The sequence below is a fragment of the Hordeum vulgare genome, chromosome 6H (assembly GCF_904849725.1).
Source record: "Hordeum vulgare subsp. vulgare chromosome 6H, MorexV3_pseudomolecules_assembly, whole genome shotgun sequence".
Classification (NCBI taxonomy): domain Eukaryota; kingdom Viridiplantae; phylum Streptophyta; class Magnoliopsida; order Poales; family Poaceae; genus Hordeum; species Hordeum vulgare.
Genome location: NC_058523.1, coordinates 46,704,370 through 46,717,896, shown reverse-complemented (window position 1 = coordinate 46,717,896; position 13,527 = coordinate 46,704,370). Strand labels below are relative to the sequence as shown.

Sequence of the window (13,527 nt, the reverse complement as noted above, 5' to 3'; positions counted from 1 at the left end):
TTTATTGCCTCATGATTGCCTATGTTGAAACTGTATGCGTTGTTTCTCTTCGAACCAAGATCTCTGAACAATTATGAGGATATGAGAAAATATGGTCTATGCAGGCATGAGTATAATTCATTTAAGTGTGGTAGTATTCGGTAAACCCACAGGATCCACTGAGTAGGAGTGTACCATGATTACCAAGGAGACATATACATTCCTCTGAGTACCTATTTACTGACACCTGCAGATGACAACTCTCTACGAGTCATTCCTCAAGGGCCCAGAAACGATCATGACCCTGACCAGTGAGCATGATTACCCGAAAATCCTGAAGGACATGATGAAGCACATTCATCTTGAAGGAGATGCAGTCTACAAAGGCTACCCATTCATGGAGAATGGAGTGGAACTTTGGTACGTGGAAGTACACCTCCACCATGTGAAAGGAGTTTGTCCAAAGACTACGGGGCAATACTTTTTCATTTCACGTGTACCACGAGCAACCTTCTTTGATGCTGTTCGTGAAGCTGCCATGGAAGCCATACGTCAGATCGGAGAAATCCTTGAAGCAAGACTCCGTCATACCCAGGAATACCTGAGTGAAGTACGTGCGGAGATGATGGAGATGAAGCTAATGGCCACCATGATGAAGCAAAAGATGGATGATTTCAAGGAGCACCTCGGAAAGTTCGAGTGGAACTAAAGTACCTCCAAGAGAGGCAGATGAATAAAGTTGGCAGAAATGCTCGACCATACCGAACAATGTGGATGGCAGCATTTGTAATAAAGTACTTTTGAATTGGAGTTTTTTTTAGGATAAAATTAAGGATGTAATAAAGGATTGATTATGAAATGAATATGATTTATGGAAGAAGCTATGATGGATCAGCAAAAGTTTTCTAGGGAGCATACGAAAACCTGAGAGTTGTGAAGATACAATAGATGTTTCGTTCAGCTTGCAGAACCAATGGATTATCCGAACTTCGTTCGTGGACAAGAGAAATTCTGCAACGCTTGTGAGCATGCCCAAGTGTTAGAATGCGAGATTCGCTAACCTTATACAGAGAAATGATTTGGATGCGGAATGGATTGATCACCATGACGACTTACTCTTATCATTTATCTTGCTATTCGGAATGGTAAATCTGAGAGACTTACCCATATAGAGAGACGACGTTCTTTGAAGCTTTTGTTTAAGCCTTAGAGTGGTATAAGAAAAGCCCCATGTACATGGCACATGTTGTCACACGTAGGAAATTTTATGGTGAGAATGAAACCAAGACCCCTCTCTCTGCAGGATAACCACAAATGGTAGACCACCATGAGAATCATCGATATGTTATTTAGAATTGACCACGAGACTGTCAGTTAAGAAGACCCAGTAACGGAAGAAGCTTATATCAACAGAAGATATGAAGACTCTGAGGAGTCAGATGCCAAAAACCCCAGAGGATCGTTAAAGCATTTTGAGGGACCAATATCTCTCATTTTAAGTGTGGTAGCATCCCACCTTGCCGAAGATTGGATTTGTTAGAAGACCCCCAAACCCTAACCTTTCTTTCTAGCCTCTTCGAATCTCGAGGACGAGATTCATTTTAAGTGTGGTAGTTTGTAACATCCCAAAATTATAAATTTTGGAATGTGAATATAATTATTAGATTGTTTGTTTGTTTGTTTGCTGAGTGACTGAAACTTGTGTGAAATTTGAAACTTTTCGAAACTTTTGAATGAGAGGGAATAAAATGACTTTCCCCTTCTCCGATGAATTCAAATTCAAGCTTTTAAAAGCAAAGAGAGAAGATGATATGACTTCTTCAACTATAAAGAATTTGAACGGAGATATTTGCATTGAATCTTTTGCATTTCCATTCGTTTTCTTCGTGCAACAAAATGCCGGGAAATACATTCTAGAGCGGAGGAACATGACCCTCGAACCCACGGGCATTTTGAAAGTTAATTGAACCCTCAAACTTAGAGGATCATTTGAAAATTATTTGCAAAAGAAAATAAACCTTTTTGGCAATTTTTGGAAAAACATTTTTTCTGAAGTTTTTATTTTTGCCGTGGAAAAATGCCCATCATCTATATTTTATTTTTCTGATAATTTTAGTATATAAAAACTCTTTATTTCGAATTGATTTGATTTCCTTTTTAACGTTTTAGTTTCCTAGTTTTAAAAATAGGAAAGAAATCGTTTTATTAGGAAACCCCAAGTGGCCCATTAAGACACTTTCCTATCCTAGCCCAAGAAGATCATCTTCTTCCTCCTTTCTTCTTCACGTCACACAGATTTTTGCCTTCCATGGAGAGGAGATCCCCACCTCCGGGATTCGCGAAATCCTTTCCTTCCCGGCGCCTCCCGTCGCCTATATAAGAAGCCCCACATCCTCCTCGCTCCATTCCCGTTGAAACCGCCGCCTCTCCTCGCCTCTAGCTCGCGCACCACCGTCGCCGGAGTCGACACCGGAGAAACATCACAGGAGCTCTCTGCACCTCCTCCACCTCCACCCTTCGGCCACCTCTCCCCACCACTTCGGCCCCCTCCCTGCAGCCCCCTTGCCACCCTATCGCCACCCCACCTTCGGCCCCCCTGCTGCCCCATCCCCATCCCCATCGCCATTGCCACGAGCAGCAGCACACCAGCAGTTTTCCTCCTCCACCTCGCCCCTACAACCCCCCCTCCACCTCGCCACCACTCCCCTCCCTGGAGCCCCACCTTCGCCCCCCCCTCCACCACTCCTCTCGTCGGCCACCACCCCCTTCCCCACCGACGACCAACCCCCTCGGCCACCATCAGCCACGGGAGCAGCTCCACCACGGTAAGGACCCTCTCATCTCTCTGTTATTTCTCTTTTATTGTTTTGTAGCCCTTAGATCTCTAGTAGATGGTGTAGATTAGATCTTAGGATAACCCTTCGGTTTAGAGTAGAAAACCGACAGTTTATTTTCACTTATTCAATTAACCAGCAAGTTTTTTTAGCCTCGGCCGTTTGCTCCTAGCTTTGCAACAAACACCCCCTTAGCCAATCAGAAGATGCCACATGGACCCCTGTCCACGAATCAGTTTTTTTCCTTTTTCTGTTTTAATTCCAAAACAGAGAGAGTTTCAATTTTCTTTTGATCATAACTTTTGATCCACAACTCCAATGGAGTTGATTCATTTTCCAGTAGCTCACAAATTTCCTGTAGTTTAAAAAAACATATAATTTGTCTATGTTTGAGTTTTTCAAATATAAGTTAGATCGGATTTAGTTTAAACCTTGTTTTGCTTATTCCAGGAGTTTAAAAATAGCTTTTAATTTTATTCCTTTTGGTACTGATCACTAGTGATCTTATTTAGCAGTGGTAAAAATTTCAGATTTTTTTGAGAATTTTAGCTCACTGTTTCATGTGAAACAATTTCTGTTTCACCTCTTTTAGGATTTTGGCTAAATTCCTTTTCTAGCTTTGTTTTAAAATATTTTATTTATTATTTCAGAAACATTATTGTCTTGTTTATGTTAATTAACAGTAGTTTTGCAACAAGTTTTTATTTTAGTTTTATTTGTTTTCATGAAATCAATTCTAGTTCCTTAGTAACTTGCAATTGGTTTCCGCATTGTTTCAAATCCCGTTTGGGAATACTTTCAAGTAGTTTTGTGAAAAATACTTTATTTTATCTTAGTTAAACTTATATCTTAGTTCCTTGTTATTATTTTCTGTTAGACAAAACTATTTAGTGTTTGACGTAGTAGAAGACTCCCTAGTCTTATTTGAAGTTCCTTTCAGTTTTCTATTTTGCTCTCTCTTTTGTTTTGATTGTTAGAATGATTGCTAGTATGAGTGCTCATGTGAATGATATGTTTGTTATATAGATTTCATCGGAGAGTGACGAGTAGTCTATCAAGTTATTTTCTCGAGAAATTCTTCTTCGTCAACATCACCAGGCAAGTCACTTTGATCATATTATCACCTATGTTTTATGCATCGTAGTTCTACCATCCTATGCCCAATTGCATGCTGCTTAGGTACTTGGAAATTTTAGTATAGATTGTAGTATCATGTGGTAGGCACACAGCAACCCCGATACTTGGCCCCGGGACGAAAATTTTCATATTGCTATGATTGAGTAGACGGGACTTCGGTTGAGTGCTTAACACGAGTGATGCGAGGTTGATTAAATAATCAAGATCGGTTAAGACAAGATTTTCAAGACCTCGGACGCAATGCAACACTTGGTGAAGGACGGTTGATCGGCTCCCTGGGGAACCCAGTGGATGCCCGGGATGCTGGGGACGGCCATGACATCCTGCGGAAAGCTTCACCCAGGCTCAAAGAGACGGACGGATATTTTCAAGACCCAAGGCTTACCTGCACAGCCAAAAGTCATTATGGGCTCTGGCTTGGTTGGACAATGCGGCGACTCTGGACAGGCGGTGCTAGCAGATATAGACGAACGGTAGGAATGGATGGGCACCGACAGGGATTCAGAAGGACCCGTTGAAAGACCATGTTTTGATCATCCGGTCTTCAAACACCCTGAAGTGCGAGGACATACTCGGAGGCGATCAAATCTTGTGGGGAACGTGTGCAAAACTCTGCAGAGGACTCAAACCTAATCGATTAGCCGTGTCCACGGTCATGGACAACTTGAGCCAAAGGAACTAAAGTTATCTGAAATTCTCAACACCATTATATATAATTGATGAGGGTAATTATTGACAACTCGGGTACGAGAACTGGTTGGCGGAACCATCTCGTTAACAACCAACCTTGTAGTAATATTTTGCTTTTAGCCTATCTTGATGTAGGAGAAAACTTGCTTTTCGCTAAAAACTTATAGCCCCACCTACCATATATGCATATAGTATAGATGATTACTTTTCACCCCTCTCTTATGTGACTTGCCGGCATATTCAATATGCTGACCTATACGGCTGCAACGTCTTATGTTGCAGATATTTTTCTTCGACGAGTAAGAGTACGATTCAGGGTTACGGTCTACACTCAACTTGCCGTTGGTGTTTATTGGGACTCCACTCCCTTGACTGCTTCCGCTGAAATATTTAAGGTATATATCAGTTTTACGCTATTTACATGTGATTGCACTTTGATATATACATTGATGTACTGTGTGTGCCAATATACTGATCCAGGGATGGCACAGAAACATAGAGGCTTGACTCGTTTTGAGTCGGGTCGCTACAGTCTGGATGAAGCAGTTCATGACAGATCTTGGAGTTGTGCAGAGTGCATTGGATCCAATAAATCTGTTCTGTGATAACACTGGTGCCATTTCTCTAGCCAAGGAACCAAAGTTTTACAAGAGGACCAGACACATAAAACGACACTTCAATGCCATCCGCAATTACATCAAGGAGGAGGACATAAATATTTGCAAAGTGCACACGGATCTGAATGTTGCAGATCCGCTAACTAAACCTCTTCCATGAGCAAAACATGATCAACACCAGAACTGTATGGGTGTTAGATTAGTTACATTGTAAATCACATAAGATGTGAAGCTAGATTATTGACTCTAGTGCAAGTGGGAGACTGTTGGAAATATGCCCTAGAGGCAATAATAAAATAGCTATTATTATATTTCCTGTCTCAAGATAATCGTTTATTATCCATGCTATAATTGTATTGAATGGAAACACAAATGCATGTGTGGATACATAGACAAAACAATGTCCCTAGTGAGCCTGTGCTTGACTAGCTCGTTGACCAAAGATGGTTAAGGTTTCCTGGCCATGGACAAGTGTTTTCAGTTGATGACAGGATCACATCATTAGGAGAACGATGTGATGGATAAGACCCAAACTATAAACGTAGCATGTGATAAGATCTTCATAGTTCTTGACATAAAGGTTCAACCGATAAGATCTTCATAGAATATGTAGGATCCAATATGGGCATCCTAGTCGCGCTATTGGATGTTGACCGGAGAGTGTCTCGATCATGTCTACATAGTTCTTGAACCCGCAGGGTCTGCACACTTAAGGTTCGGTAACATTTTGGTAGTATAGAGTTATGTATGTTGGTGACCGAAAGTTGTTCGGAGTCCCGGATGAGATCCCAAACGTCATGAGGAGCTAAGGAATGGTTCGGAGGTAAATATTGATATATAGGAATGTTGCATTTGGCTTCCAAAAATATTTCGGGCATTACTGGTAAAGTACCAGGAGTGACGAATGGGTTCCGGGGTTTTACCGGGAGGGGCCACTCACCTGGGAGAGGACCTAATAGGCCTATGGGTGGCGCACCAACCCTTAGTGGGCTGGTGAGGCCAGCCCAATAACCTATTTTGGCCAAAGGAAAAAAAAGGAAACGGAAAAAAAAGGAAGGAGGTGGACAAGTGGGAAGGGAGTCCTCCACCAAACTGAATTGGAGGAGGACTCCTCCCCTTAGCTCGGCCGAAGCTCTCCTACTTTGGGTAGGAGGCAAGGAAACCCTCCCTATTAATCCTCCTATATATAGTGGAGGTTTTGAGGGCAACACCAGAAAAAACCACGTGTTGCCCTCTTGTCCACATATTGTCTTTCTCGTCTAGATTAGTCCGACATAGCTTGGCGAAGCCCTGCTGGATTAGTTCACCACCACCACCACCACCACGCCATTGTGTTGTCGGGGAACTCATCTACCTCTCCGCCCCTCTTGCTGGATGAATAAGGCGGAGATCGTCATCGAGCTGTATGTGTGCTGAACATGGAGGTGCCGTCCGCTCGGCGCTAGATCGGGATGGAGTTCGTGGGACGCTTGCGATTCAAATCATGAAGCCGTTCAACTACATCAATCGCGTTTCTTAATGCTTCCCGCTTAGCAATCTACAAGGATATGTGGATCCGATCTCCCCTCTCATAGATGATCATCACCATGATAGGTTTTGCGTGTGCCTAGGATTTTTTTTGTTTCCCATGCAGTGTTCCCCAACACTCCCTGGCAACAACGCGAGAAATCCTTTTGCTACTTTGTAGATGCATACAGTTTTTCCTAGAAGAGGAAGGGATGAAGTTGTAAAGTAGCACCAAGTATTTTCCTCAGTTAAGAATCAAGGTTTGTCAAACCAATAGGAGAATAATGGAATCAACAATTGACAGTACCTACAAACACAAGAGCACAAACTTGCACCCAACACGGGCAAGAGGGTTGTGAATGCCCTTGTACTCGTTAATTGCAAGTATCAAATCCGATAGTGGACATAGATAAATTGCAAAGTAAATTAAAAGTAAATAAATTACATCAAGGTAAATAGGGTTTTAGTAAATATGTGTAGTAGACCTGGGGGTCATAGTTTTCACTAGAGGCATCTCTCTCAAGAACAAAGCATACGGTGGGTAAACAAATTACTATTGGGCAATTGATAGAAAAGTGCATAGTATATGATGTCATTCATGGTATTATCATGTATATATGCATTACATCCATGACAATTAGACCGACTCCTACCTGCATCTACTACTATTACTCCACCAATCGACCGCTATCCAACATGCATCTACGGTATTATGTTCATATCAAACAAAGTATCGCCTTAAGTAAGATGACATAATGTAGACATAATAGAATCAAGAAATATTATTAAACTCCATCATTTTATCCTTAGTAGCAACAATACAAATACATGCCTCACTACCCTTACTATCACCGGGTGAGGACACCGCAAGATTGAACCTACTACTATGCACCACTCCCTCTAATGATCTACTCATCTAGTTGGTCAAAGAAGATATAGATCAGAAAACATACATAGCTGTAATAATCATACATAATAGAAGTCATAATAGAATTCAGAAAAGATTCAATTACTTTCAATGAACATTCTAATCATAAACCCTCAATTCATCTAATCCCAACAAACACACCGTAAAAGAGGATTACATCCTATTGATCTCCGCACAGAACATAATATTGAAGATCTTAGAGAGAGTCATCTAGCTAATCACTATGAACCCATAGGTCTATTGTGGACTACTCATGCATCATCATGGAGGCAACAAGGTTGATGAAGATGCCCTCCGTGACCGAGTACCCCTCCGAGAGAGTACTGCAGAGGCCTCCAGATGTGATCACGATGGAACAAAGACTAAGGCCTCCTTTTAGGGTTTCTGAAAATATATGAGAATTTATAGGAGCAAGAGGCGGTGCAAGAGAGCCACCAGGGCCCCGCAAACTCACATGACACACCCTTGGGGGTGCGTCGCCCGAGCTTGTGGATCCCTCATCCAGTGTATGGTATCCTCCCAATTCTCCGAGGGTCTGTTCTCTTCCACAAAAAGTCACCATAAAGTTTTGTTTCGTTTGGTATTAATTTCCTATAAAACAAGAAAATAGACAAAAACATGAACTGGTATTGGACACTAGGTTAACAGGTTAGTTTCCAAAAATGATATGAAATAGCCTCTAAATTATATAAGATTGATAAAATAATAGCATGAAACAATAAAAAATTATAAATGCGTTGGAGACGTATCAATGCGCATTGGTGGCGACCAGAGGGGGAGGGGGTTAAGATGGGGCGATGACAGGGTTACGGCCGCCTGCCTGGTCCTCTCTCATGAAATGGCATGTCACAATCATTTTCTTTGCAGTTAGATCTTCATAACTGTGTCTCAACATATCATGGCCATTAGATCATCAAACATATCAAAACCGTTAGATCTTATTAATTATACGTAAACAGACCAGCGAGCGAGACAAGCCAGGGTGCCTAGGGCTACAACCCAGTGCATCACTCAAGATAGCTTAGCCCTAGTGGTAATCTCATGATAGCTCCATCTCTGAAACAGACAATAACCAAGATCAACATAATTGTCCCTAAACACATGTCACATATCACGTCCATTAGATTGGCGTATATGTATCTTTCTTTTTTGCGGAGTCCTTATATATGTACCTAAACATACCATAATCATTACTTTATCATACTAGTTAGCATGCACGTGCAACGCACGACTAATCGAATAATTTATAAATTGCTTTTAATATTAAAATTTTAGTATAGATATATATATAGCTGCAAAAATATTAAAACACACACAATATACACATTACTTGCACTTCATTGAAAAATTGAAAACAATGTATTCAGTGGAATAATGGAAAAAAATGTTTGGAGTAACATAAGACAAGGAGACCATGATCAGCAACAAATCATTTTGTTAAATTGGATATGATCAAGTTGAAATTCATATATCTTTTCAAATTCCATGTAAACAGCTACTTCAATTATATGGAAATAAAATAATTCCCCAAACAACATCAGAAAAATGTTGCACAATTGTGGAATAATCCAAGACAAATATTATTAAGGAAAACAACATCACCCTCGATGTTGGTGTGGACCCCACCATCAAAACAGAGTCATTTTTGCATTTAAAAGTGCTCTTAAATTCCATGGAAAAATCCAAACATATTCCAATGGGCCCAATTATTTTTGTGGTCATTCAAAATACTGTAAGATATGTGTTGGACCATGTCACACATTTTTTCTATAGAGAATAGTTGCTGGAATTAAATAAAGCAGAAAATAATAAAAGAAAGCAGAAACAAAAAAAAAAGAAAAAAAAAAGAAGAAAGCTACTCGGCACTTAGGCCCAGCTGGTACAGGCTGTACCTCGGCATATGGTACAACGGCATCACCGAGCTCACCGCCGTGTGGGTCGCCAACCATGAGTCCCCCGTCGTCACCACCGCCCGGCGACCGCCTTCTGATTCCACCCCCTCCGGCCCGACGCTCGCGCCGTCAAACGATTCCAACCTCGTCCTAACCTACACCGACGGACGCGTTGTTTGGGGTCGCCGTGCTCACCAACGCCGACAACCTCGTCCTCCGGTCGCCCAACGACACCACGCTATGGCAGAGCTTCGACCACCCCAGATCTCACCATGTTGCGGGGAGCGGGCGCCACCGCGCCGCGAGCTCGAGCTCCTTCGTTGGTGGTTGTCCCACGCTCGAGGGAGGGATGAGATCTGGTGAGATTACGTGTTGCAGGATGGGTGGTGCAGGTGGAGCACGGTCAGTCATGGGAATTTGCTAAGTGCACACATAGATGTATTAGGTAAATGTTGGTTGTTGGATTAGGATTTATGGGACTAATTGTGTGGTGTTGATTGCTTTGTGTATTTTGTTGTACTAATTGCTAGGTGCACGTAAGAAAGTTCTCGTTTGCTTGTTTAATAGTAGTATAGATTTGTACCTAAACACGCCACAACCATTAGGTGTTATTAACCATGTCAATAACTATTTTTTAAATGAATTAATGTCAATAACTATTAGGGCTGTTGAATCTTCATAATCGCACATAAATATATGGTATAGACACTAAATTGTCACAACAATATCCAAGCAAATTACAACCGTTAGATTTAACAAATTGGCTACACACGATGTAGTAGCAGTCTATTTATTTTATGTCACGACATGATCTAATGTGACCCATGAAGACTTAACTTAGAATCTTCAATTATATGTATGCACGGATATAAGATTATACCGAAAAAAACCTAACTGATTATTATTTTTATAAAAAGCCAAGTAGGAGAGTTGCGTTGAAAAAAAGAAGAAGACACACGAACAAAACCAAAAGAAAACAGAAATCATTATAAGCTGCAAAAAAAAAAGTGAAAGAAGACCACCAACAATTTGTGCCACCTTTCAATGTCATGCTCTAATGCCACCAACAATTTGCTTCATCGGGATACAATCATGAATATATATATTATCTTTTGTAAATCAGCACAGCAATATATAACTGGCCAGTTCCAACAAAACCAGCAATAATTGCTGTTCTTTCAATGTCAGCAATAGTTGTTGCTGATCACCTCCGCGTTTGCGTGCATGGGATTGTACAAAGATGAGTTGCATGCACATGCAGATCGATCTGGCAAGTACAGAGAAGGATCTTATTAGGTTTCTGCGGCATTAACTCACACTCTGCAAATCCGGCGCCAGACCTTGGTCTCTCCTTCACTTAACTGCCGCCGAATGCATGCAGCTTCACCTATATAAACATGGCAGGGCATCACCTTAATCTCCATCCACTGCTTCCTCTCCATCACCAACCATCTTCTCGAAGCAACCCATTCCGCAATGGGGGCTCTGCCTCGGGGTCTACTGGTCCTCGGCGTTTGCGCCGTCCTGGTGGCGGCCGTGCTCGCCGATGCATCGCCGGCGGCGTCAATGGTCGTCGGCTTGGCCAAGTGCGCCGACTGCACCAGGAAGAACATGAAAGCTGAGGCTGCTTTCGCAGGTAAGAAATAACTATGCATGCTTCAGCCGTGCCATTTTGCTGGCAATTTTATTCGTCGAGTTTCAGAAGCTTGCAAATCTACTACTTCTAGACTTCTAGTAGAGTAGAATATTTAACTGTGAGTATTGGTTACATTCTTCAGGCCTTCAGGTGGCTGTCAAGTGCAAGAACGCCCACGGCGAGTACGAGACCAAGGCCGTCGGAGCGGTGGACAAGTCCGGCGCGTTCGGCGTGCCCCTCAGCGCCGACCTCCTCCGCGAGGACGGCGAGCTCAAGCACGACTGCTTCGCGCAGCTCCACAGCGCGCCCGGCCACCCGTGCCCCGGGCAGGAACCGTCCTTGATCGTGCGGCAATCCCTCGACGGCGCCGAGAAGAAGGGCTTCGTCGCCGTCCCCGGCGAGGTGCACTACTCCTCCAAGGAGTGCGCGTCGGCGTTCCTCTGCCACCTCTTCCACAAGAAGCACCTCTTCCACAAGAAGCCGGCCTTGGTCGTCCCTCACCTCAAGAAGAAGCCCATCGTGATCCCGCACGTCCACAAGAAGCCCATCGTCATCCCTCACTTCCACAAGAAACCGGCGCCGGTGCCGGTGCCGGAGTACAAGCCGCCGACGCCCACCCCGGTGTACAAGCACCCGACGCCCGTGCCAGAATACAAGCCGCCGACGCCCACCCCGGTGTACAAGCACCCGGCGCCCGTGCCAGAATACAAGCCGCCGACGCCGGTGTACCCGCATCCGGCGCCGATCTACCACCCTCCTGCCGCCCATCAGAAGGCCGCTCTGAACCCGGAGACTGACCCTCAGCTCTTCAAGAAGCTCCTCCACAAGAAGAAGCCCATCGTGATCCCGCACTTACCAGTCGTGGTCCCTCACTTCCACAAGAAACCGGCGCCGGTGCCGGTGCCGGAGTACAAGCCGCCGACTCCCACCCCGGTGTACACGCACCCGACGCCAGTGCCAGAATACAAGCCGCCGACGCCGGTGTACCCGCACCCGTCGCCGATCTACCACCCTCCCGCTGCCGATCAGAAGGCGGCTCTCAACCCGGAGACAGACCCCCAGCTCTTCAAGAAGCTCCTCCACAAGAAGCCCATCGTGATCCCGCACTTCCACAAGAAGCCAGCGCCGGTGCCGGTGTACACGCGCCCGACGCCCGTGCCGGAGCACAAGCCGCCGACGCCGGTGTACACACACCCGACGCCCGTGCCGGAGCACAAGCCGCCGACGCCGGTGTACACGCACCCGACACCGATCTACCACCCTCCCGCTGACCAGAAGATGGTGCAAGACCCGGAGACGGACCCTCAGCTCTTCAAGAAGCTCCTGCCGTTCATCAAGAAGAACCCATTCTTCAAGAATTTCCCCCCTGCCCAGGAGGATACAAAGCCATAGACCATGGTGCGACCTGAAGTCATTTGCCTATTTCAGTATCCATGGCCGTGCCGATCCGTGTTTTGTTTTCGTTTTTTTGAGGGAATTGATGATCCCCGGTAGTCTCGAACTTACTACGAATAAACCTTTGTTGGAATGATTTATATATAGCTACCTTAAATTATGGTATATCATTTTTATGATGTTTAGTTTATTTGCTCCAAATTGTCATCAAAAGATATACTACAAGGTTTCGACATAGATAGGTGCACACGATTTCAAGCAAACAATGGGCCGAAAGAATAAAAAATGTAAACTGGTATGGTTTGACAAAAGTAAATAAAAAAGGCTTCATTTTTCTTTGGTAGACACCCCCTAAAGACATTGACGGTTTAACTTGATTTGAATTCAAGACTTCTTAATATAAGAAGGACAACAATAATCAACTTAGACATCCCAGTGCTTGTCAATATTTACTTTTTGTTTTGTTTTCTTCTATTTCAGTTCGGGCTGGGCCAGCCCATTGTTGAATCAGTCCTTTTATCACTATCTTATTTTTGATTTTTCTCACGCTTGTTACATTTTGTTCACAATTTTCAAAAATGATTACCTTTTAATTTTTTGTTCATAAAGTACAAATATTTGCATTTTAAAAATTTGTATAGATAAGTCAAAAATAGTTTGTGTCTTTCAAAATTGCTCAGAATGTCTTAACACATGCATATTTTAAATAGAGCGGATTGTTTTATGATTTTTTCACCAGAAAAAGGTAGAAAATGCATAAAATGTTATAACTCAAATAAATTTATCATGGATGCTTGGCATAGTGAAACTAGTGTGTGCAAAAAAATGGGTCCATTTTATTGATGTGAAGAAAAAGTGCATCCAGACTTGTCCTACCGGCCTACCCGAACCATCACTTTTTTTCACGTGCTCT

The 13,527-nt window shown here is 43.3% G+C and overlaps 1 protein-coding gene across 1 annotated transcript; it reads left to right on the top strand.

Moving 5' to 3' along the window:
- The first annotated feature begins 11,009 nt into the window (after positions 1-11,009).
- LOC123402065 (proline-rich protein 4-like) lies at positions 11,010-12,804 on the top strand. Its single transcript, XM_045095926.1, has 2 exons — positions 11,010-11,219; positions 11,362-12,804. The coding sequence occupies exons 1-2, from the start codon at positions 11,060-11,062 to the stop codon at positions 12,609-12,611; spliced, it is 1,410 nt and encodes a 469-aa protein (XP_044951861.1). The 5' UTR covers positions 11,010-11,059; the 3' UTR covers positions 12,612-12,804.
- Positions 12,805-13,527: the final 723 nt, after the last annotated feature.

Bases quoted from the DNA above. Each gene is read 5' to 3' on its own strand.
- LOC123402065 (XM_045095926.1), top strand. From the start codon at position 11,060: ATGGGGGCTCTGCCTCGGGGTCTACTGGTCCTCGGCGTTTGCGCCGTC. The intron at 11,220-11,361 runs GTAAGAAATAAC...TACATTCTTCAG, and splicing joins AGCTGAGGCTGCTTTCGCAG to GCCTTCAGGTGGCTGTCAAG.